The sequence below is a fragment of the Meriones unguiculatus genome, chromosome 8, assembly GCF_030254825.1.
Source record: "Meriones unguiculatus strain TT.TT164.6M chromosome 8, Bangor_MerUng_6.1, whole genome shotgun sequence".
In the NCBI taxonomy this organism is placed as follows: Eukaryota; Metazoa; Chordata; class Mammalia; order Rodentia; family Muridae; genus Meriones; species Meriones unguiculatus.
Window position 1 is genome coordinate 19276299 of NC_083356.1, and position 23082 is coordinate 19299380.

Genomic DNA, 23082 nt, shown 5'->3' on the forward strand with positions numbered 1-23082 from the left:
GCTTGAGGGTGAGGCCAGCAGCTTTCCTAGGGGTGAGAGCCCTCGAAACCGTCGTGGCACCACAGGGTCTTAAGGACCTATCTCAACACCTGTCACCAAAGCAAGAATTGTCTGACTTGCTGCACAAGCCAGTCACACTTTCCTCACAGAAACCAAAGAGTCTTGACTCCTGTCTGCAGTTTGTCGCCAACCCAGCGGTTGTGGAGGGCTCTTCACCTGTGATGCAGGGTTAATCACAGAGCAACTACCTCTCTTCTTACCTCGTCTCTACTCTTCCATCTTTCCTCCCTTTCATCCTCTCCTCTTTCCCTTCATCACCCAGCCACCACCCACCCATCGTTTAGAGAAAGGGTCTCATTAAGTAGTCCAGGCTCTATAGACCATGCTGGCCTTGAATTGCAGTCTTCCTGCCTCATCCTCCAATGTGCCATGCTGACAGAGATGTTCTTGTCCCAATAGATTCTTCTCATTAAGGTTCCTCATAGGTTGGGCTGAAGCAGAGGGAGGGAAAAGACTAATTGTAGACTGTTGACCTGGGACACAGCTGAGACTAGGATGGAGATTGGACCAGAGTCTGAGTTGAGGCTACAGAACTTGTTTATTGAACATGAATCAGCCCAATCTGGGGGCAGGAGGGAGCTACTGGCCCTGCTAGCGCACGACTGCACAGAGTTGGTAGGGCTTTGGAGTAACTGGCAATGTGAAGATGCCATAATCACTGGGCTGGGGCTGTCCCTCAGGCACCGAGAAGCTAAAGCGCTGCAGGAGGCAGGTGAAGAACAGGAAGAGCTCCATGCGGGCCAGGGGCTCCCCCAGGCATACTCGGCGGCCTGTGGGTGGGAGAGGGGCTCTGTCAGCCTGGGACCTCCATCCTCCATGGCACCCTGGGAAGACACAGGGAGCCAGGCACCCCACAGGCACCTGCTGAGAATGGCATGAAGGCCTCATGCTTCACAAAGTGGCCCTGAGCATCCAGGAAGTGTTCAGGATGGAACTGGAGAGGCTTCTCCCACACAGTCTCGTCCTTCAGCACGGAGGACAGGTTGGGGATGAGGGTGGTCCCCTGGCAGGAGACACATGGTGTGGACATGGACTGGGGCTGAGATGTGGAGACCCTGGCCACCATGATCACATTCGAAGTCTCTACCTCACACACTGGCTCCTTTCACTCACCCTCAACCCCGGAGCTTCTCACCACCTTTTCCGGTACCATTCAAGGCCCTGAATGACAAAGCCCCCTGTGTGCTGTGCTTCCTAAGATCCCTGAGGCTCACTTCCTTGGGCATCCCTCTTCCCTGGGATTCTTGGGCAATGGCTGCAGTGTACTCACAACCAGGTTGGTCCTGTCACCATGTGGAAATCCAGGATGTTGGTCTTGTTCTTTGCTGCCCTTGTTTGCCTAGAGCGATCCTGGAACAAGGGTGCCCATCCCTACCTTGGGGATGCGGAAGCCCTGCACTTCGATGTCACGAGAGGTCAGGTGTGGCAAATTCATTGGGGCGATGTCCGCAAAGCGCTGCACCTCATGGACCACAGCATTGGTGTAGGGCATGTGGGCCTGGTCAGCCATCTCTGGACGCCGCGCCTGCCCTATGACTTCATCGATCTCCTGTTGCACTCGACCTGGATGGACAGCTGCCCCTCAGTGAAGGGGCAGCTGTCCTTGACCTTGCACTACTGGGTGAATAGGTGGGCTAATATTCCCATCAGACTGAGTGCATGTGGGTCAAGCCAACGCTGGAGCCACTCGTTTCTCAAGTATGTCTATCTTTCTTCCCTCACCCTCCCTCACAAGCCAGCCAGGCTCACGCTGCACATCCGGGTGCAGGATCATGAGCAGCAGGGCCCAGGACAGTGTGGTTGACGTGGTCACCATCCCCGCCGTGAACAGGTCGGCCACCACTATGCGCAGGTTCCTTTCATTGAAGCTGCTCTCAGGATTCCCCTTGGCCTGGGCCAGGCAGAAAGGGTGGGCTCAGTGGGGAGAGGAAGTCCCACAATGGCCCCCCATTGTTCCCAGGCAGCCCAGGTGCAGAGTCAATATGGTGATACACAGGACCCCACCCATCTGGCCTTACAGCTCACAGGACCTCAGCCCACAGCCCCTGGTCCCATCTTTTGGAGTTGCCAATCACCTTCTCCACCTCAGCCAGGAAGGCATCAGTCAAATCTCGGGGTGGCTTGGTAGGATCCCAGGTTGTCTTGTGCTCAGTCAACATTGTATCCAGTGAGGCTATGAATGAATTCACCTTGGGGAAAGCTTTTTGAGGCAGCCCAGGGATTCGAAGGAGCATTGGGAGTGCATTCAGCACCTGGGAAAGAAACAGAAGAGGTCTAGTTGCTTTTATTTCTAATTAAAAACTTATTCTCTGCCAGAGAAACCCTGTCTCAAAAAAATCCACTGTTTCACGTGGGTGTGTGCCCAGCCTGTGTGTATTATCCCATGTGCTCATGTTGGTGGTCAGACAACAATGAAGAGAGGAAGTTCTGTCCTTCATATGGGTCCCAGGATCCAGCTCAGGTCTCCAGCCTTGCTTGAGAAGCTCCTTCACCCACTGACCATCTATCTCTCTTGTCCCTGTTTCTGCTCAGTTTTCCCTTGGACCAGTCTCAACTCCCAGCCTCTGCCACAACAGGCTCAGGCTTTGACTGTCCCCACCATCACCTGCCTCCTCCTCAGCTGCAGCCTGTAGGCTCTCTTGTAGCCAAGGTGAAAGAAATGTTCTACCCTGCAAACCTAACAGGCTTGTGTGGTTTGCTTGTAGACAGAGGGCAGAGGCTCACACCTTTCTAGAGCCCTTGACCTTTGTCCCCTCCAGCTCTCTCAGGTTGGTCAAGGTCCAGGACTCTCTCCCTGCCTTTGCCTATCACGCAAGGCCCTCCCCTCATTCACCCTGAATGCTTGCTTACTTTGACAAGATTTACAGCATGAAAGTGGCCATGCCCACTGCCCTGAGCCTCATACCTCGCCAATGAAGCCAGTGTCCTCTCCAAAACTTTCCTTCAGGGTTTTGAGCATCCAGTTGAAGAAAGGGTCTTCATAGTCATAGCGACGGGCATAAACGAGGGACGCAATCACATTGCTCACAGCTTTACTCAGCAGGGTGCTGGGGTTGAAGGGGTGTTCTGGGGACAGAGATGTAAGCAAGTCATGCGTGCTCATAAGTCCCTGCCCACACCTTGACCCCTCAGCCATCACCCACCAGCCTCCTGGATGAAGGCGTCACAGAGGTGGCCAGCCTCCTCTGTCACCCACTGCTCCAGAGACTTCCTGCCCAGGCCGAAGTCACGCAGGGTGGACACAGAGAATCTCCGCTGCTCTCGCCACTCGGGCCCATACGGTGCAAAAACGACACCTGCAGACATATCTGTGTGTGACCAAGCACACCTGGCCATGCTGTCTCCTCAGTTCCCAAAGCTCCCTGAGGTCAGTCCTAGCTACCAGATACAACCAGCTGCCACCCTGGAGGCTCTTCCCTCCATTTCCATGAGAGTCCCTTACATTGCCTGACCACATCTCCTCCATCAGAACATCTGCTCACTGCTCCTCACGCCCTAGTCTGTCTGCCCTGTCCCCTCTTTAGCTCTTTGCCTTTTGATTTGGGCCCATAGCCCAGGTGATTGTAGATGGGCACTGGAGGGCGGTCAGAAGTGTCCTCTCCACAGGTCACCAGCACTTCCCGCACGGCCTTCAGTCCATTGATCACAACCACAGGCTTCCAGGCCATCTGCAGGCTGAACACGTCACCATAGCGCTGTCGAAGCTGAAACAGAGAGGCAGAGTACGAGGACTAGTAGAGGTCCCAGCAGAGTGGAAGATCAAAGCTCCCCACACAAATCTCTGCCTCTGTTTGTGTGTATGTTTTTGTATGTATGTGTATGTGTATTTGTCTGGTACTCATTGAACCTTGGTCCCAACCCATGCTGGGCAACTCTCTATCACTGACCTACATGCCCCATCTGTGCTATGACATCTTGTGGCCTAGGTGGCCATATCTTCTAAATTCAGCTAAGGTCTCACAGTTGACGTGGACATTCAGCTGTGACCCTGTAAGGTCCTTGGAGCCCTTCCTACCCCAACCCCCACAAGAGGAGAGTCAGGTTCCTGAGATGGGCAGCCAGGCCTGAGACCACACAGCAGCCAGAGATGATAGCAGGCACAGCCCCTCCCCACTTTGTTTTCCCAATAAGCCTTCTGCCTCTTGGGGGCCATCTTCCTGTCTACCTGTGTCTCCAGCACCACTCTGTGTGCTTAGGGGCAGCATGGCCTCTACTGCACTCCAGCACCATCTCTCTCACCTTGGACATGGTATATGGCATGTTCTCGAAGTCCAGCTGAAGCAGGTTTCCCAGCCCAGGGAGTGGCATGGGGCCTGGAGGGTAGCGGGAGGTCCAGAACTTGGGCCGGTGCATCAGGTCCAGCAGAAGCAGGAAGATGGCCGTGAAGATGAGCGCAGGCCACAGGTTCTCTCCAGCCAGCAGACCCATGGCCGCTTCACTGCCTCCCAGACTCTTCTGGAAACACCTTCCTCAGACACCTAGAATCAGGACAGCTCCTCTCAGATGGATCCGACAGACAGACGGAGGACCTGGTCCTTTATAAAGGGCTTAAAGCTGCCCTGTGTCCTCTGCCTTGAGCCATGTAGCTGTGTTTACTCTTCAAACAGAGCCTCTATGAGGGGTGAGAAAAGTCCAGGGAAAGTCAACCTCGGCGTTGCTGCCCTTTCCTCTCTCCTCAGGTGCCTATCCAGGAGAGTGGCATCAGTAAAGGAGTGGCTTAGTCAGGACTCCTAAGCCTCCTAACAAGTGTACTTGTGGGCCTGGCACTGTTGGTCACACTGCACATGCCAACTTGTCACTCACTAGGGTCAGCAAAGGCTCTGACCCTGTCCTCGCTGGAGATCCAGACCTCTGAAGACCAGAGGCTCAGAAGTCCCAGTGGAATGGAGGGAGGTGCTCTCTGCTGCACCCTTCAGTGTGGCCAAGGAGGCAGGAGGTGAGTTAGAGGAGAGAAGCTGAGTCGGCAGCACGCAGCATGCATTGGTTAGGGTTGGTGAAGTTTCATCCCAGGAGGGTTACTGTGGCCCTCATGGTGTGAGACCACATTGGGACCATGGTTAGTCATAATGGATGTGACTTAAGCAATCACAGACCACAGAACCAGTGCTTGAAACGGCACAAGCTTGTTATCTAAAGAAATGTAATGCGTCGAGAACCAATCTCATATGTTAACTCCTGGAGGAGTGTTCTGTTTATTCCCGAAGCGGGAACTGAGCAGACTGCTGAGCTAGCCCATGACGCTGAACCAAGCTCAATTCTACCTTCCCAGGTTTCAGAAGTAGCTGCAGAGGGTGAAACTGTTCTGGGACCCAGATAGAACCTGAGACTTGCGGTGACAAAGAACATAGTCCGAGGGGCACAAGCATCAAAGGACTCAAGACAAACCGGGGTCTTTAGTAGCTAAAACCGTCTGTGTCTCACAGGTTACCGCCTGGGCTGCTGAGACACTTGGGGGTGGGGGATGAGGAGGTAAACCCCTGACACCCAGGCCACAGCCTGAGTGCGGTTCTGAGGCCTCATTGCGGAAGGAGGGTCCTACTCCTCCCACTTAAACGGACTTCCTCTTCCCTCGACACGCACGTGTGCAGGCCCTCCACACACACTTAGTTGAGAAAAAAAAAAAGTTCTTAAAAAGGTCACTGGCGAAAGAGGGGGAGGAGAAACCAAACCAGGAGAGAGGAAAATGACAGTCCACGGGCCCGACAAGACAGGAACAACCGGAAAGAGAGAAAAAAGGACACACGTGTCATGTCTGAAGCAAAACTCAGCCACAGGCTTGCGTTCGTAGATGTCTCTGCCAACAGAGAAACAGCCAACAAGCACAGAAGCGGCACCCACTGTCACTCTTCTTAGGACAAGGAGGCCACAAGCACGGTCACCCTCATTGGTGTCACGTCTATGGAAATAACCCCAGGCGACACGGGCTCCCGGGAGGCGGAGCCTGCACACCCATTGTCAAAGGAGCAAGCGTCAGCTGGCACAATCGGACAGCAATTCCTCAACAAGACGCCTCGGGTGCCATCACCCAGGAGTGGCCCTCTGAGAATCCACACAGGAGGAAAAGGAGGCTCCCCAAAGAGTCCTTAGACATCCGTGCCCACAGCTCCACGGTTTACAAGTGTCACCACCGGATGAGGGGACAGAACGCCAAGAGCCACTTAGGGCAGTAGGTAGCAGACCCCCTTCTTCGTGGCACTGCGCTCCCAGACCCCCCTAAAGTGGCCCGATGGAGGCAAACTCTGCCACATGCCATGGCTTGCCTCTGCGTGCACGGCTGTAAGAAAGAATAAGAGCCTCTTCAGTGCCATAAGGGCACCATGGCGTCCATAGACAGGGGTGGCAGTAGAGACAGTGGAGATTCTGAACGTGTCTCTCAAGCGTGTGCCGCACACGCTTCTTACAGGACGACGGGAGCTGACGCACTCGATTCTAGTTCCCTCTTGGTCACTGCCATCAAACACTGCGACCAAAAGAACTTGAGGGAGCACGGGGCTTACTTGCTCTGCACTCCCATCACTGAAGGAAGTCGGGCCAAGGCACTGCTCCAGCTGGACCGTGAAACAGAAATGGTGGAGGAATGTGGTTCACTGGCCACTCTCAGGCTCATGCCCGGCTAGCTTTCCGAGACACCCAAGACCACCCGCCTAAGGGTTGGTGCCACCCGCGGTGGCTGGGTCCTCCTGTATCAATTAAATAGTCAAGACCACTCTCCACTGGCATGGCCACAGGCCTCTCTGACCTCGGGGATCCCTCAGATGGAGTTTTCCTCTCAGAGGACGCTAGCCTGTGACAGGTCAGCAATTAAAGTCAACCAGCTCTCTCTACCCCTTGTCAACTCAGCGCATAAACACGAGTTTAAAGCCATAACCTTCCCTTTCCTGTTCACTAGGATCTTATGATCACATCATAATACGAACTACGGTCCACAGGCTGGAGAGGTGGCTCTGTGTCTAAGAAAGAGCAATGGCTGCAATTCCAGCAGAGCCAAGTTCAGCTCCTAGCACCCACATATGCACGGGGCCGCTCACAAGCACGTGGAACTCCAGTTTTAGGGAGTCCCTGGCCTTTGGCGGCATTGCATACATGAGGCACACAGACATTCGTGCGAGGAAAACATCAATACCCATAAAATAAAAATAAATATTGGAAACAAAAATTCCACAGTCTTTTTACCACAGTGCTTTAAAAGTTTCACGCTTCATTAAAAACACAAAGCCCCATAATCCAGTGTCCCATAAAAAACCAAATTGTGTAATTTCTTTAAAACAAAGATTATGCTTTGAATTATGTACCTGTGTGGCTGTCTGTTTGGGGTATGTGCCCATGAGTGGAGGTGCTCACGGGAGCCAGATGTGTCAGATTCCCCAACAGATGAAATTATAGGTGCTCTTTAGCCACCTGACATGGGGTTGGGACCTGAACCCAGGTCCTCTGGAAAAGCAAAACTTACTCTCTTCACCGCTGAGCCATCTCTCCAGTCCAAAGTTCTACATTTTCTTATTTCAATAGGAAAGAATCAGGGCATAAGAAAGACCAAACCAAAGCAAGCCCCAGATCCAGCGGTGGAAATACAGATTCTGTAGCTTAGTGCCTAACATGTGACCCTTACTCACGGAGTATTCTTCTGGGTCCCAAGGCTGTCCACTCCCACTTGCTCAGCCCTGCCACCCACAACACACACACTGTGTCTCACAGGCTTGGGCTGGCTCCACCCCCAGCTGCTCTTGTCCTTGCTGGACTCCACAGACTCTGACATCTCCAGCAGCCTGGGGTCTCCCCTGTAACTGAGCCTGCATCTTCAGCAGTGGCTTCTCCTGTCTCTCCTCAGAGACTCTGACTAAGCCACAGGGTGCCAGCCAAGCTGCTCCCATGAGCCCTTCAATCTTACATGACTAGGACCGCATGGGAACCTCTCACCTTGCCCTGGACGTTTGTGCTGACCATAGGATTTGCTTTCCTTTGTCCTTATTTCACCTCAGTGCCTTGGAGGAATGGCTAGTGTATTCATTGTTGCCACAAAGATGGCTCCTCAGGAGCTCACAGACTAGCTCCAGTTGAACACACCTCCCTCCGCCTGAGTTCCCTGTCAGCAGCAGCCTTAGCTGAGGCCTCGGGTGCTGCGGCTTTCTCTGTGGCTTCAGCTTCTCAGTTTCTCCAGGGGTCTGATCTCAGGTCCCAGGGCTGTGGAGATTTAGCCTCAGCTCCTCTGGAGTCCTGAGGTGTTGCTTTCAGGAGGTGTAGAGAGGCCAGCAGCACAGCCTAAAAACCCGAAAACCCCTTTCAGGGAACAGAGGGTGTGGCACCCAGGGGAGATGAAGAGCTGAAAAGGGGCCACCCAGGGAAAGATGCAGGGGAGGCCCAGAGGCAGAACTTGAAGCTGCCCAGCCTGGCTGCTGGACCTGCTCAGCAGGGGCGGGGCTGCTTTCCTGCAAAGTATACCAAGTTTGCAAAGTATGCAAAGTACGAGAGAGAAGGCTTTCCCTGATGTGAACAGCCAACAATTGTGACACGCCACTTCCCTATTGTTGTGTTATCCCTTTTATCACACGCAATAAACTCACACAATATTTAATGTGATCACAGAGTCCTCCACAAAGTGATTGCCTGCAAAGTGACCAACAGAGTCTGTCACTACACAGCTTTAGTATGGAGGGAAAGGCATCATTCGTATCCACAGGTGGGAAGGAGGCTTGAGCTAGACTCTGTCAAGGAGAAAAGAGGAGAGGAGAGGAGGGGAGGGAAAGAGAGGGGAGGGGAGAAGAGAGGAGGGGAGGGGAGGGAAGAGGAGGGGAGAGGAGGGGAGGGGAGGGGAGGGGAGGGGAAGGGAGAGGAGGGGAGGGGAGGGGAGGGGAGGGGAGGGAAAGAGAGGGGAGGGGAGGGGAGGGGAGAGGAGGGAAGGGGAGAGGAAGGGAGGGGAGGGGAGGGGAAGGGAGAGGAGGGGAGGGGAGGGGAGGGGAGGGGAGGGGAGGGGAGGGGAGGGAAAGAGAGGGGAGGGGAGAGGAGAGGAGGGGAGGGGAGGGGAAGGGAGAGGAGGGGAGGGGAGGGGAGGGGAGGGGAGGGAAAGAGAGGGGAGGGGAGGGGAGGGGAGGGGAGGGGAGGGGAAGGGAGAGGAGGGGAGGGGAGGGGAGGGGAGGGGAGGGAAAGAGAGGGGAGGGGAGGGGAGGGGAGGGGAGGGGAGAGGAGGGGAGGGGAGGGGAGGGGAGGGGAGAGGAGGAGAGAGGGGAGAGGAGGGGAGGGGAGAGGAGGGGAGGGGAGGGGAGGGGAGGGAAGGGGAGGGGAGGGGAGGGGAGGGGAGAGGAGGAGAGAGGGGAGAGGAGGGGAGGGGAGGAGAGGGGAGGGGAGAGGAGGGGAGGGAAGGGAGGGGAGGGGAGAGGAGGGGAGGGGAGGGGAGGGGAGAGGAGGGGAGGGAAGGGAGGGGAGGAGAGAGAAGGGGAGGGAAAAAGAGGGGAGGGGAGGGGAAGGGAGAGGAAGGGAAGGGATGGGAGGGGAAAGGAGGAGAAGAGAGGACAGAAGAGAGGAGAGGGAAGGGGAAGGGAGAGGGGAGAAGAGGAGAGGAGGAAGGGGGAGGGGAGGGAAGGAGAGAGAAGATTGAAGAAGAGAAGAGAAGGAAAGGGAAGGGAAGAAAAAAGAGGAGAGGGGAGGGGAGGGAGGGGAAGAGGAGAGGAGAGGTAGGAATTCAGCTCACTGAGAGAGCACTTGCCTGGCACATTCCCGGGGGCTCTGCTCTATGACATGGGCCTTGGTAGTCTGGAGACTGACCAAGAAATGTCTTGGACCTAAGGATGACCTGGTGGGGTGCCATGTATTACCAGAATAGACTTCCTAGTGTGCTCACCAAAACTTTTGAAGACTCCGTGGTAATTAAGCCTCCCCCTATGGTCATTTATCAACTGCACCTGTCCCGCTTGGTTCCTGGGGGCACTCTCTCCCCTGACTGGACAGCTTCCCACAGGCAAGACTCTGGGGCATCATGCCCTTCTTCTTGGACGCTGGCCTATCACCTGTCTCTACTGCTGTTTTCCCTTGTGATCCAGCAATAGAAACAGGGCTGAGCTCTGAGGACAGCAGCTTTTTCTGTGTGAGGCATATCAGCAATTTGTGGCAGGGTTTTAGGGACCTTCATCTGTCCCCAAACAGAAACTGTGCTGATCCACAGTAGACTCCATTCACAAACCCTTCCCACTCTGGCAGTCAGAGATGCCACCAATCAGTCACCAAACCAGTACCCACTGATGGACCTTTATGTGTGATCGGGTAAGCTGTTGTCATTCGCTGGACGCATTCACCCTTTCCCTTCTTTCTTAGTTTCCCTCTGTCCTTTCCTTTCTCTCCCATCCCTCCAGCCTTCCTTCCTTCTCTTCCTTCTTCCCAACCCCTCCCTCTTGCCGTGGTATTTTCTCTCTCCTGTTTTTCTGCTTTTCTTCTTTCTTTGTTTTGAGTGTCTTTTGTTAATCTAGGCTACTTTGGTTCTCTCAGTCTCTCTTGCCCACACTAGCTTAAAGCTCACAATCCTCCTGCCTCAGCAGGTCAACTGCACAGACTAAAGGCCTTTGCCAACGCTCTGTCTCAGCACACTTGGTTATGTTTTCTCTCAAGCTACGAGGTCCCCCCCGAGAAAGGATGAGACACTTGGTGAGGGGGTGAGCATTGACAGCTGGCTGAGAGCCCAACACAGACAGGAAGAATCAGGGCTTTTCTGAGTGACCCACACCCATCGCTGTCCACGCCGGCCCCGCTAGAGTGAGGATCACAGTTCTAGAAACCATCTGTGCAAGTTTGGGAGTCAAATGACTTTACCATCAGCTTCTTATACTACTCCTAACCTAAAAACCCCAGAGCCTCCGAGTTGACAGCCTATGGCTGTCTGCAGCCAACGTACATTCCACTCCCATTTCATGGAAACGCCTTTGTTTGTGGGCAAAGATCCAAACAGGAAAAAAACTTCCTCAGTTGAATTGCATTCAAAATCACTGAGTAGCAATCACTGTGCCATGGGAGAGCTCAGTCTCCCTCCCTGTTCTGTCTCCACCCCCTCCTCAGTTGTTTCCAGACAGCTGCATTATTTGGCAGCCCTGAGAAAGTCACTTAGGAACTCTGGCTGCTCCCATAGCTGAGAGAACCACGTCCGAGCTGCTGTCTGCCTGGATGACAAGGGGACATGGCCGAGTAGGTACAGGGCACGCATGCGCTGCACACAGATCTCATTCTGTCCACAAATGGTCAGGCTGTTGTTCTTAACTCTCTTCCCCCTGAAATAACCATAGATTAGAATTCTCCTGAAACCCGAATCAAGGTGACCCTGTATTCTAGTTTATCTGTGTCACCCACCCTGGCCTCTTTCTCTTGAAGAAAAAATTCAAACACAGGAACGAGATCTGGACTCAGAGGAGATTAACATGTCTGGAACACATCACTTGACACACACAAAAACGGTGTTGGCCAAAGACTCATGACGCCTCGTTGTAGAAGCAATGCCTGCTGTGCACCACCAATGGACACAGCAAACAGGAGGCTCATAGCACTCACAAGCCAGAAACCCCAAGAGGGCGGCAAGAAATGTGTTTGGGAAGACGATCCAGTATTGCCAAAATGCAGCACCACTGCGCTCGCGAGAGACGTCGGAATGTGGTTGACCTGTTTGCCACACTGCCTGGTTTGCCGTTGCTGTCTCTATGTCTGGAGCCTGGAGAAATGAATGCAGAGCACACACCAAGCACAGGGCACAGGTGTGGCCAGCGAGGCTCTGGGAAGACGTCTGCTCTGCCAGCCAGCTTCAAAGTGCAGAGTGGACCTCAAGTGTGGTCCGTCCAGCCTGAATCTGGGCAGCGCGGTCCCCGGATCCTACGCTTCAACACCAGGGTGTTGCCTGATGAGATTCAGAACAGGACAGGCAGGGGCATGACCCAGGGGTGGGCTGTGAGTGTCCTCCCTGAGTGAGCAGCCCTGCTGGAGGAGAGGGGAGCCAGGTGCTCCAGCTGCTGGGCAGCACTGCACTCCACAGCCCCTCCCCTCTGAGAGAGAGACTGCATCTGGAGAACTCTGACAGGGCAGAGGAGGGACAGAAGCCTGGGTGCTGTCCTAGACTCAGGAACCCTTCCTTCCTGACAGTACTTCCAAGCACCTTTCTGGGGACACAAGAGACTTCCCAGCAGACCCTCTTCTCCTCACCTAGTAGGACCACAGTCTTGCACTGAGCGTCTCACAGCCTGTCAGGACACAGGCAGCAGCATAAACTGCTCAAAACGCCAAGTGCCGCATCCCCGAACTGTATCTTCTATGAATCAAAGTATGACCCTGCCCTTCCAACAGCATTTCTGACAGAGCAGACAAATTTCACAGGGTATGTTTCTTCTCTCACGTCAGACACCTGAACAGGAGGAGGGGTCGGTTGCTTGCAGCTGAGCAAAAATGTGCTTGCAACCCAACAGTCTCAAAGCCATGACCTCTAATTCATCACCAGCAGGAACTCGCCAACTGTGCCCCAGAGCTTAGAAATCACACGTGGAAACAGCAGGTTCCCACCGGACAAGCCAATGGCATAAAGGCCTAACAAAGAGCACGCAGCCTGGGCCCCGCTCCCGTCACTGCCAGCGTGGTCCGCTCAGGCTTTTGGAAACAGTTCAATTTTCCCTCCCCTGAAACGTTTGGCTCCATAACAATTATCCCAACACGTTTTGTTCTTTGCGGTGTTTGCACGCTCCCTCTGTGTCTGACTTAGGCTCAAGCTAACTGGTGGACAGCTGCTTTGATGTCCTCCTCGGGGACCCAGTGCCCCTCTCTCAGATCCCGCAGACGTCCCTGCAGGAAAAGCCTCCAACCCCTCACAGCTTCCGAGCGGGAGGTAGAACAGCTTTCAGAACTCCAGGCTACGCAGGCATGGTAGCTTACTGTCATCCCCGCAGCTGGGAGGAAGAGGCAGGAGGATTGCAGGAGTTTGAGGCCAGCCTGGGCTCCAGTATGAAATCTGTCTCAAAAACACAAAACACACAACTGGCAAGGAAGCCAAACCTCTAGGACTTCTGCTACTTGACACGGGCAAGGGTTGTAGGAGTCTCGCTGATGGGGTCCATGCTTGGCTGTCTCAGAGGGGAGACTCCAGTGTCTGCTGCTGCCCAGACACACGCAGAACAGGCGGGCTGCTGGGGCAGAGACGACAAGCATGGAGGACAAGCTGTCACCGGGACATTCTAGTTGGTGGTCTGTGGGTGTTGACTGCAAAGCTCCTTGCATGTTCAGTGTAGGAATTCTTTTTTTCCCTTCCTGCCTTCCTCTTTTTATTTCTTTTCTTGTGTTTTGAGAGAGAGAGTCTCATGTTACTCTGGCTGTCATGGAACCCACAGAGTTCCTCCTGCCCCTGCCACCCCGGTGCTGGGATTTTATGCCCTGCTTAGGGTAGACTTTGTGTCCTTTTGTTTTTCCTACTTAAATGGGGTGAGTCCTCTAAGATAGCCAGAAGCTGACAGCAACATCCCAACTCCAGAGAGCCGCAAGCAGGGCTGGTTCTGGCGAGGGTCCACCCACCAGCCCCATCCTTCCTCCCACCCTCAGTGAGCCCCAAAGGGTAAGAAGCAGGGTCCGCAGAGAGAGGTCTGGATTGCTTAGGTACTGCCTGTACCCACGAGGCCCAGAATACACTCCAAAGGGCAAGTTATGCAAAGGGCCAAGGTCAGGTTCCACCCTGCTCTCTGGGACAATGGTCCTCAACCCTTAACTCTGGCTGCAGGCAGGTTCACCAGCTCTTTAGGCTTCCGGGGTGAGCACAAGCAACTGCCCTCCAAGACACTCAAGGTGGTTCTGGCATTCTAGCTCAGCCTGGGACAGTGAAAACAGCTTACTCCATCCTCCCTCAGGCTACAAGAGGCCCTGGGCCCCCCTCTGCCCACTCCAATGGGGGAGAAGCACTCTGCCCAGAAGGAAAGACTGCCAAGCTCTGGCGGCACCAAGGTCACCCAGCTCAGGGGCTGGGCTGGGAGCCCGTCTAGCACACTTTCGGCAACGAATGGGCAAACTTGCACACACACCACCCCCACCCCACCCCCGGCTTTACCGACGCCGATGCGATGCGTTCTGAAGCCCAGCAGAGGAGACAAGAGGTGTCCGGAGCCCCACGAGGATAGGAGGCAAAGGAGCTCAGAGGAAGAGCTGAGGAGGATCCACTCTGAGGAGGAGGGGGAGCTGTGAGGAGCCTCAACTCCGAAGGAGGGCACTTTGTGAGGAGGAGAAAGAGGAGGTAGGGGAGGAGAAGGAGGAGGAGCAACTCTGAGGAGGCGGATCCGCTCCCAGTAGTGTTGGGGACACTCTTAGAAGGAGGGGGGACAGGCACTTTAAAGAAGCAGGGGATCTCTGAGAAAGAGGCCTCAGCCTGACAGGAACTGGGTCAGAGCCTTGAAATCTCTCCAAGCCCACTGGGACTTAAACTTAGTTGTGCTCCCGGAGGGGTCAGAGCTTACAGTGGGCCACAGATGATTCTTGGGGACACTGAAGACAGAGGGAACTGCAGAGAGCATCTAAAAAGCAGTATAGAAAAGCATTCATCCTTCACACACACGGGAACCATGCAGAAATAAAGAGTTGACTTCCTATCAGAGACCATGGACAGTGGAAGGCAACAGGATAAGACACCCACATCCTGAAGAATGTCATCCAAATTTTCCTTGTCAAGAAAAAAAAAATCATCCTTCAGGAATTAAGCAGAAATTAGAACATCTCCAGATAAAAGTTGAAGGAAATCGTTAGCAGAGGACTTGCCTTACAAGGCGCGGTAGAGGGGGTTCTCCAGGCTGAAATGAAACGGTACAAGCCAGTTACCTCAAAACCACGAGAAGAGCACAGGTCAGGTAACAACACAGTGCGTTAAAGTGTCGGCAGGCGTCAGGGTTGTGACCCCTCTGCTTTTGCCCGGATGCCTGAGCGCATCAGTGCACAGACACCAATTACAAAGCTGTGTTCACGAGGAGAAGATGTGTAATGTGCCAACGGTGGCAAGAACAGTCTGGCGGGGAAGGGACAGAGAGGAAACGCTCTCTCTGTGAACCAGAGAGTGAGAGTTGTTGTTCATGTGAGGATTTTGCAGGTGCGAGGCCTTGGGGACCCCTGGGAGCGATCCTGGAGAGTGCAGTGTGGCAGAGGCAGCCGGGAGGACCCGGGCTCAGCACGGAGGAAGATGAGGACTGAATCCCAGGAGCTGTCCTCTGACCTCTACATGGGCTGTGCGCATGTCCCCAACATGTACACACCCTAATAATGAGCCTTAAAGGATGCTGACTTAGTCCCCAAGGTAAATAATGAGAAACATTTAAAAAATGGACAAAAATGAAAAGAGAAGCAAAGAAGAACACTGAGAATATCAAAAAGTGTGGAAAAGGCAAGGAGGAGGGATTATGGTGAAGATGAAAGGAATGCAGAAATTGAAGCAAGTCAAATGGAAGACACAAGTGTCTGCTTTCTCTTGCTGTGGTGCAAACACCTGGACCAAAAGTGACTCTTGGGAGGAAAGGGTTGATTCCAGCTTACACTTCCAGGTCATGGTTCATCTTTGAGGACAGCCAGGGCAGAAGCTGAGGCCAGAACCATGGAGGATGTAGCTAGCTTTCTTCTACAGCCCGGGAGCCCCTGCTCAGGGAACGACACCACCTAGAGTTGAGTGGGCCTTCATATGCCAGCTAACAATTAAGACAGGGCTGGAGAGATGGCTCAGAGGGTAAGAACACTGGCTGTTTCTTCCAAATGGTCCTGGGTTCAATTCCCATCAACCACATGGTGGCTCATAACCAGCTATATGAGATCTGGTGCCCTCTTCTGGCCTTCAGGCACACATTCAGTCAGAATACTATATAAATATTAAAGAAATAGATCTTTTAAAAAAGCAACTCCAAATGGGACTGGAGAGATAGCCCACTGGTTAAGAGCACTGGCTATCTTCTAGAGGACTCAGGTTCAATTCCCAGCACCCACATAGCAGCTCACACCTGTCTGTAACTCTGTCTAGGAAACCTGGCATCCTCACACAGACATAAATGCGGGCAAACCAGCAATGCACATAAAAATAAATAAATCTTTAAAAAAAAAAAAAGATAATCCCCAAACAAATGCAAGCAGGTCAATACGATCCAGACTTCTCTCAACTGAGACTCCCCACTCAGGTGACCCTAGACTGTCACATTGACAGCTAAAGCTAAGAGAGCAAGTATTTCCCGTCAGTAAATAGTTGAAGTGCAACTTTTATTGAGAGCAGTGACGATAAGTTGGTTAAGAAATGAGATTCAAAAAAAAAAAAGAAGAAATGAGATCCCTGTGCATGATGGTTTCAAGAGGTCATCAACTAAAATGAAATTTAAAAGTTGAAATTAAGTCTGGAAAGATGGCTCAGAGGCTAAGAGCACTGGCTGTTCTTCCAAAGGTCCTGAGTTCAATTCCCAGAAACCACATGGTGGCTCACAACCATCTATAATGAGATCTGGTGCTCTCTTCTGGCCTGCAGATGTGCATGCAGACAGAACACTGTATACATAATAAATCAATCAATCAATTTTTTTAAAGTTGAAACTAGAAAGATAGGAAAAGATATCTATGTGAAAGGTAACCAAGTTCAGGTGGCTGTGTTGCAGTCTGCGTAGATGACTAAAAGTTTAGGCCAGGAAGAAACTATGAAAATTGCAAATGCACTCTCTCAGCACATAAAGACGATGTTAGTCAAGGAGAGACGGTAAAGACATTCCCATCACAGTCAGCTTAGATCCTGCAATGCCCACAGTGTTTGCCCAGGAATGCGACAGGAAGATCACGGGGTTCTCATACCTACTGCATCCTGAAGTGACACCTGCCTGTGTGTGGGAACAGGAGACACCAAACTGGAGGGGGCAAAAGGGAAAGGTCGGAAGGAAGAAACAGCAGCACAGCAGCAGCTGAGGGCTTGACACCTGTCAACAGTGGGTAGGAAAAGCACTCAGAGGCTCCTCAAGGAAATTCTGGATTCGAACCAGTTAGTGCAGAACTGAGAGTCAGTTGGACCTGGTACACCCAGCAGGCCTCAACAGCCTCAGTGTGGGCACACTGCCAAGAGCACAGGGTCACTCTCTCGGATGGACAAGTGCTCCGCCAAACTCACTTTCAATGCCATTTAAAAGCTGGAGTCTTCTGCTGAGCATGGTGGCACAGGCCTGAGAGCCCAGCAGCAGGAAGGCTGCAGCAGGAGGATTGCTGCAAGTCTGGGGCATCCAAGGCCAGCCTGGGCTACATAGTGAGACCCTGTGTCAAACATTTTTTTCTTTTGTTTTATATTAATTACAGTTTATTCACTTTGTATCCCAGCTGTCGCCCCCTCCCTCATCAAACATTTTTTTTAAAGTTCACAACCAGGATCTTTTCTGCCTTTGTAGAATTTGGGTATAAATGTACAGTTCAGGACAAGCTTGTGAAAATGAGCAACAACATTCTCAAACAACCAGAGGGTCAATATGCAAATGAAATCAGGTCACAATCTGAGGTGAGTGAAAACAACACGATTTGCAAAAGCAAACACACCCTTCCCCCTAAACACACACACACACACACACTAAAGGTTGGAGTGTGGCTCAGAGGTAGAGCACATGCCTAGGAAGCAACAGACCCTGGTTCAAACATTAACACAGCAAAAAATAAAGAATTAAAGTCAGAGGAGAACTGGGTAGAGACTAGGGAGGAAGAGAGAGAGGAAAGAGGAAAGGATGGAGGGAGGGAGGGCAGAAGAAAGAAGTGAGGGAGGGAGATGGGAAAGGAAGTAAGAGAAAGGGAGGAAGGGAAGGAGAGAGAAGGGAGGGAGGGAGCTCCCAGGCCAACAGCTGTATCTGTGATGGAGAAGATGGCTACTGAGTAGAGACAGAGCTCCTGTAAAGCACTTATTCATTGTGCTTGAGCCAGAGTTCAAAGGTGTCACCTCTACATATTAGGATTTCCATCCCACTCAGCCAAGTAGAGCACACCTTCTCTCGTCACTCAGGGCTGTGGGTCTTTGACCGCTGGATGGTCAGAGGAGCCTGGCTGGAGCCATGGTATGTCCAAGAGGACCACAGGTAAGGTAAAGGAAGGCCTCTATCTTTGAGCAAATGTGTGGGTGCCCCGTGGTTCCCTCCCTCCTCCTTTCCCAATCCCTCCCTTCCTCTACCCTCTGCATGCATGCCCCTCCCCAAGTCCACTGATAGGGGAGGACTTCTTTTCCTTCCTTCTGATCCTAGTCAATTAGGTCTCATTAGGAGTGGCTGCATTGTCTTTATCTGTGGCCTGGTAATGCTGCTTCCCCCTCGGGGGAGGTAATTAAAGAGCAGGCCAATCAGTTCATGTCAGAGACAGTCCCTGTTCCTATTACAATAGAACCCACTTGGATACTGAACTGCCATGGGCTACATCTGTGCAGGGGTCTTAGGTTATCTCCATGCATAGTCCTTGATTGGAGTATCAGTCTCAGGAAAGACCCCTGTGCTCATATTTTTTGGGTCTGTTGCTCTCCTTGTGGAGTTCCTGTCCTCTCCAGATCTTACTGTTTCCCACTTCTTTCCTAAGATTCCCTGCACTCTGCCCAAAGGTTGCCCATAAGTCTCAGCATCTACATTGATAGTCTGCAGGGCAGAGCCTTTCAGAGGTCCTCTGTGTCAGGCTCCTGACTTGTTCCCTCTTTTTTCCTTCTTCTGATGTCCAGCCTCTTTGCCTTTCTGGATAGGAATTGAGCATTTTAGCAAGAGTCCTCCCTCTTGATTAGTTTCTTTAGGTGTAGAGATTTTAGTAGGTTTATCCTATATTATATGTCTATATGAGTGAGTATATGCCATGTACATCTTTCTGCTTCTGGGTATGGGGTTGGAGAGATGGCTCAGAGGTTAAGAGCACTGCTTCCTCTTCCAGAGGTCACAAGTTCACATTCCCAGCAACCACATGGTGGCTCATAACCATCTATAATCTGATGCCCTCTTCTGGCATGCAGGCGTATATGCAAGCATAACATTGTATACATAATAAATGAATAAATCTTAAAAAAAAAACAAAACTCTGACTATATTTGTTTTGTTTTGTTTTGTTTTCTGACAGCTTTCAGGAACTTTATTTTCCTTCCACCTTCTCCCCCTTTGCTCAGGTGTCTGCAGAGCTCAGGACCACTCTGTGGTGGCCCCAACCCACTCGGCAGCCTGTGCCGTGGGAGCTGCTGACCAGTCCTCAGCGGCTGGCTGAGCACTCCAGTCCTCAGGAGGGAACTGCTGGATGGGCACAGGGGGCGCCTGCACACCCTCAGGCCAGGCTGCCACCTCGGGCTGAGCGGCAGTGAACTCAGCAGCTGGCACAGTCCATTCGCCCTGGAATTCCTCGTTGGTCACGGCCTTCTCAGCAGCAGCCTGCTCCTCCTTCTCAGTCTCCTCCAGGTCTCTGCAGAAGTAAAGATCAGGCATAACCTCCCACGGGGGCTCACGGGAGATAGTGCCACGCATGTGCAGCACTTCCTGGGCAGCATCCGCCACATCAGACCCCCTGGGTGAGTGCCCTTGTTGTACAGGATGGCAATGTCCACATAGCGCAGAGGGGAATCTGTTGCACAGAGCAATGGTGGGCAGGTTGACCTAAGAGGCCTCTGTGAGGGGCTGGTGGTCAGCCCTGGGATCAGTCACCACCAGAAGCCATGGTTCCCTGAAGGCCACTTGGATCTGGTTAGTGAAGGTCCCGGGTGTGAAGCGGCCAGCAATTGGAGTGGCTCCAGTGGCAGCGGCAAACTTCAGCAGAGCTCTCTGGCCAGTGTTCCTGGAGGAGATGACGCTAACATCGGCAGGGTCCTCAATGGCAACAATAGCCCGAGCAGCAAGCCAACAGCGTCTCCCAGGTCCTCTTCAGATTTATGATGTAGATACCATCACTCTTCCTTTTGTAGATGTATTGCTCCATCTGAAAGTCAAGGTTGGTGCCATCTAAGTGGGTCCCTGTGGTGAGGAATTTGAGGACATCCTCCTCCTTCATCTGCAGGACATCAAGGGCTCTGGACATTGTGAAAGTTTTCCCTTTAAGTTACGCTGGGAATCAAAAACAATGTCGTATGGACCCGTCCCTGGGCAGCGCGGGGGGGGGGGGGGAAGCTTATTCCTCATGTATCTTAGTTTAATTTGTGTATGACCGCCAGACGTGTGTGGGTGCCCAGTGCCCCCGAGGCCAGAAAAGGATGTTGGATACACTGGCACTGTGGTCTTGTGCCCATGAACCTCCAGTGCGGGTGTAGGAGATGGAACTTGGATGCTCAGTAATGGCGATCATCTGAGCCATCTCCCCAGGCTCTAGTGTTTGTAAAGATGTATACACACCTGAGGTGTCCGTTATAACTCAGGCAAGGTAAGAGATTAATGTTGATAACTAGTGACAATTATCACAAACAAAAGACCCATGAAAGTTCTTCAGATGGAACTATCTCTCAGCTATCTCACCGTGCCCTCACAATCCTACGTGACATGCCTCAGGGTGACACAAGGCCTGCAGATGAGCTGGACCAAGGAGAAGGAGCACCGTGCGCACTGTGACACAGCGTGAGGACTTTGTCACCTTCTGCCCTGAACACGAGGACTGAGACACTACAGAGGCAGGCCCAGTAACTCAGACTCCTCCATGTCCCTAGTAGCATGAACAAGTGGCTCAAGGACCCCCCTCGTGTCCCCAGCATGAGTGCGACGGGGAAGAAGACAGGAGCTTTAGTGAGACTCCCTCAAACAGTGCACAGCTCAAGATCTGCAAATGGCTCGTTTCTGGAAGTTTCCGTGGATTGCTTTGGACCGTGGTGATCACTGTAATTGAAACCAGGGAAAGGCGAGCGAGCTCTGGCCGAGCAGGGTTCATTCCCACAGTTGGGCTTTAGAGAGCCAGTGTGATGCCTGCTGGACACGAAGGAGGCTTGACGACTTAAGTCAGTCACAGAGAGACAGTGCGTGAGCGCACTCTGTCAGCTCACAGAAACTGAGGCAGAAGGATGGGCGCCAGAGTTGTGCAGAGGAGAGCGAGGACAGCTGCTGTTGTGGGGTGCAGGGCTTCATGTCAGCAGATGAAGGGGTCTGGGGAGGCGCTGCAGGGGGCCGAGCACTGGGAATGACTTGTACCACTGAGCTGTATGCTGCAAATGGAGAGGACGCGCTGGGGGAGGCGCCCTGGAGTGTGCATGGTTCCCAGCACCATGAGAAATAAAACAGTCAGGCTGGCAAATATTCGTAAATGTTTTTATTTCCTCAGATTTGGGGTGGGAGGGGGTGAGATGAGAGTCAAAACCAAGTTTTAGTAATACATGGCTTGGGGTGAGCCCAGAGTACGTCTAACTATCCCTAGACCTAGGCCTGGAAGCTTCTAGCTTTTGTACAGCCTAATTTTCTGCAAGCCCAGACCTTGAAGGCTTCAGCTTCCAGGCTCTGCCTGCCAACCTAGGCCAAGAGTGTTATAGCCTCGGAGACTTACTGCTGAATTAACTCGCCCTTTCTAGTTCTTTCTGAACTCTGGCTGGTGGTTCAACTCAGCTGTTCTGGCTCTAAACTCCTCTCCAAGCTGACTGACTCAAATTGGCTTCTCTCGGTTCCTGACTGAATTGCTCTGTTTGGAAAAACTGCCTCTGAACTTCACCAGCCGATGCATGGACTCAGCCACGCTCAGCTGAACTGCACAGAACTGAGTTTTGCCGATGACACCAGAAGTTCTACAACCCTGAACTCTACTGTTCTCCTGTACGGCACACCCCTCCACTGTGCTGCCCATTCTAAACGCCTAACGTTTTCTCTGCGCTGCTCTTAAGCTCTCCGTTTGTCTGTCTGTCTCTCTGTCTCTCTGTCTGTCTGTCTGTTGGGCATATCCTCTTTCTGACTCATCCTGCCAAATCAGTGTCTGATGCAACCCTTTCTACCTTCCAATTTCAGGTCAATGTTTGGGATTAAAGGCGTGTACTGAAGGTATGTCTGTATTCCAGCCAGAGGGATTAAAGTTGAGTACCAAGGGCGTGTCTGTATTCAGCGGGATCCCACAGACCTAGGTCTTTGGATAGGATCCCTTGCCAGAATAGACATGCTCCTGGATTAAAATTCCTCTACAAATGTTAGTGAGGCCTACCCAAAATGGAAGTGAAATCTGCTCTGACAAGCATGTGGATTTGCTTTGTATGGTGAGGAGCATGGCCTGGGCAGTAGAGTGACCTCAGCTTGGGGAGTTCTGTCCTGCACATTCCAGGTCAAGTGCTTGAATCCCATCAGGCAGTGAGAGACCTTGCCTGAGAGGCTGGAACATGCCAAAAGCAGCATCTCTGCTCTTCTGGGATGAGGCCATGTGGAACCTTTGATACCACAACAGGGTTTAGGCAAGTGGCTCTGTATGTATGAGTCTGACTTGGAGGGTGTGGAGACTGGGGTCAGCCATGTGGGTGCTCCGTGTCTATGGGACCCATCAAGCCCCTGGACAGTGAGGCTCGGTGACCTTCCCTGTGAGCAATGTCCTCAACCTGAGTCACACTTCGTCCTGCCTTCTGACACATCTGGCAGACAGCTGGGAGTGTGCCAGCCTCCCTGAGCTCTGCTGTCACTTTAGCTGCTGCAGCTTTTCTTCTCTGTCATTTCTCTGCAGTCACCACTGTGAGGACAGCAGCCTTCCCAGCTCTGGGAGCCTTCCCAGGCACTCATGGTGTCTCAGGTCTTGGGGACCCCTCTGCCTGTGTCCCCGGACAGGAGTAGCGGTGATTCTTAGTAGAAGCCTTTACTCTGTCCCTGAGACCCACAGAGTCCTGACCTCTGGAGGTGCCAGCGTTGTCACCACCTGTGACCCTCCCTGCCTTCAGGAATCATCTGCTGATATTGGTTCAAGAGGGCAAAGAAGGCAGGTGTGATGGATGGGGAGTTCAGAAGCCCTGAGAGTATGGACAGAAATGATTCATCCAGGATCAACTTTATTCAAGGTGGAGAAGGGTTACATAGAATACTGGGGAGAAGGTAGGGATATCCAGGGCAGGTGGAGATCATTGGCTGGAGAGCTAAGGTTCTGAAATGCCCTGTGTAC

General features: G+C 52.6%; 1 protein-coding gene and 1 long non-coding RNA gene across 3 annotated transcripts; one reads left to right on the forward strand and one right to left on the reverse strand.

Moving 5' to 3' along the window:
• Positions 1-579: 579 nt before the first annotated feature.
• LOC110552077 (cytochrome P450 2D26) lies at positions 580-14279 on the reverse strand. 2 transcript variants are annotated; one of them, XM_060388975.1, is made up of 10 exons: positions 14108-14279; positions 4300-4538; positions 3593-3764; positions 3204-3356; positions 2966-3126; positions 2136-2312; positions 1783-1951; positions 1436-1623; positions 922-1063; positions 580-830 (listed from the first exon to the last, which is right to left on the reverse strand). In XM_060388975.1, exons 2-10 carry the CDS (start codon positions 4486-4488, stop codon positions 652-654), a joined length of 1530 nt encoding a protein of 509 aa, XP_060244958.1. In that variant the 5' UTR covers positions 4489-4538; positions 14108-14279; the 3' UTR covers positions 580-651. The 2 variants fall into 2 exon arrangements, with proteins under 2 accessions (XP_060244958.1, XP_060244959.1); XM_060388976.1 differs by having other exon boundaries at positions 1810-1951; positions 14108-14277.
• A 2318-nt stretch (positions 14280-16597) lies between these two features.
• On the forward strand, positions 16598-21249 carry LOC132655790 (uncharacterized). Its single transcript, XR_009593635.1, has 3 exons — positions 16598-18110; positions 19120-19558; positions 19949-21249. It is a non-coding gene; the product is annotated as an uncharacterized LOC132655790 (long non-coding RNA).
• The last annotated feature ends 1833 nt before the right edge of the window (positions 21250-23082 follow it).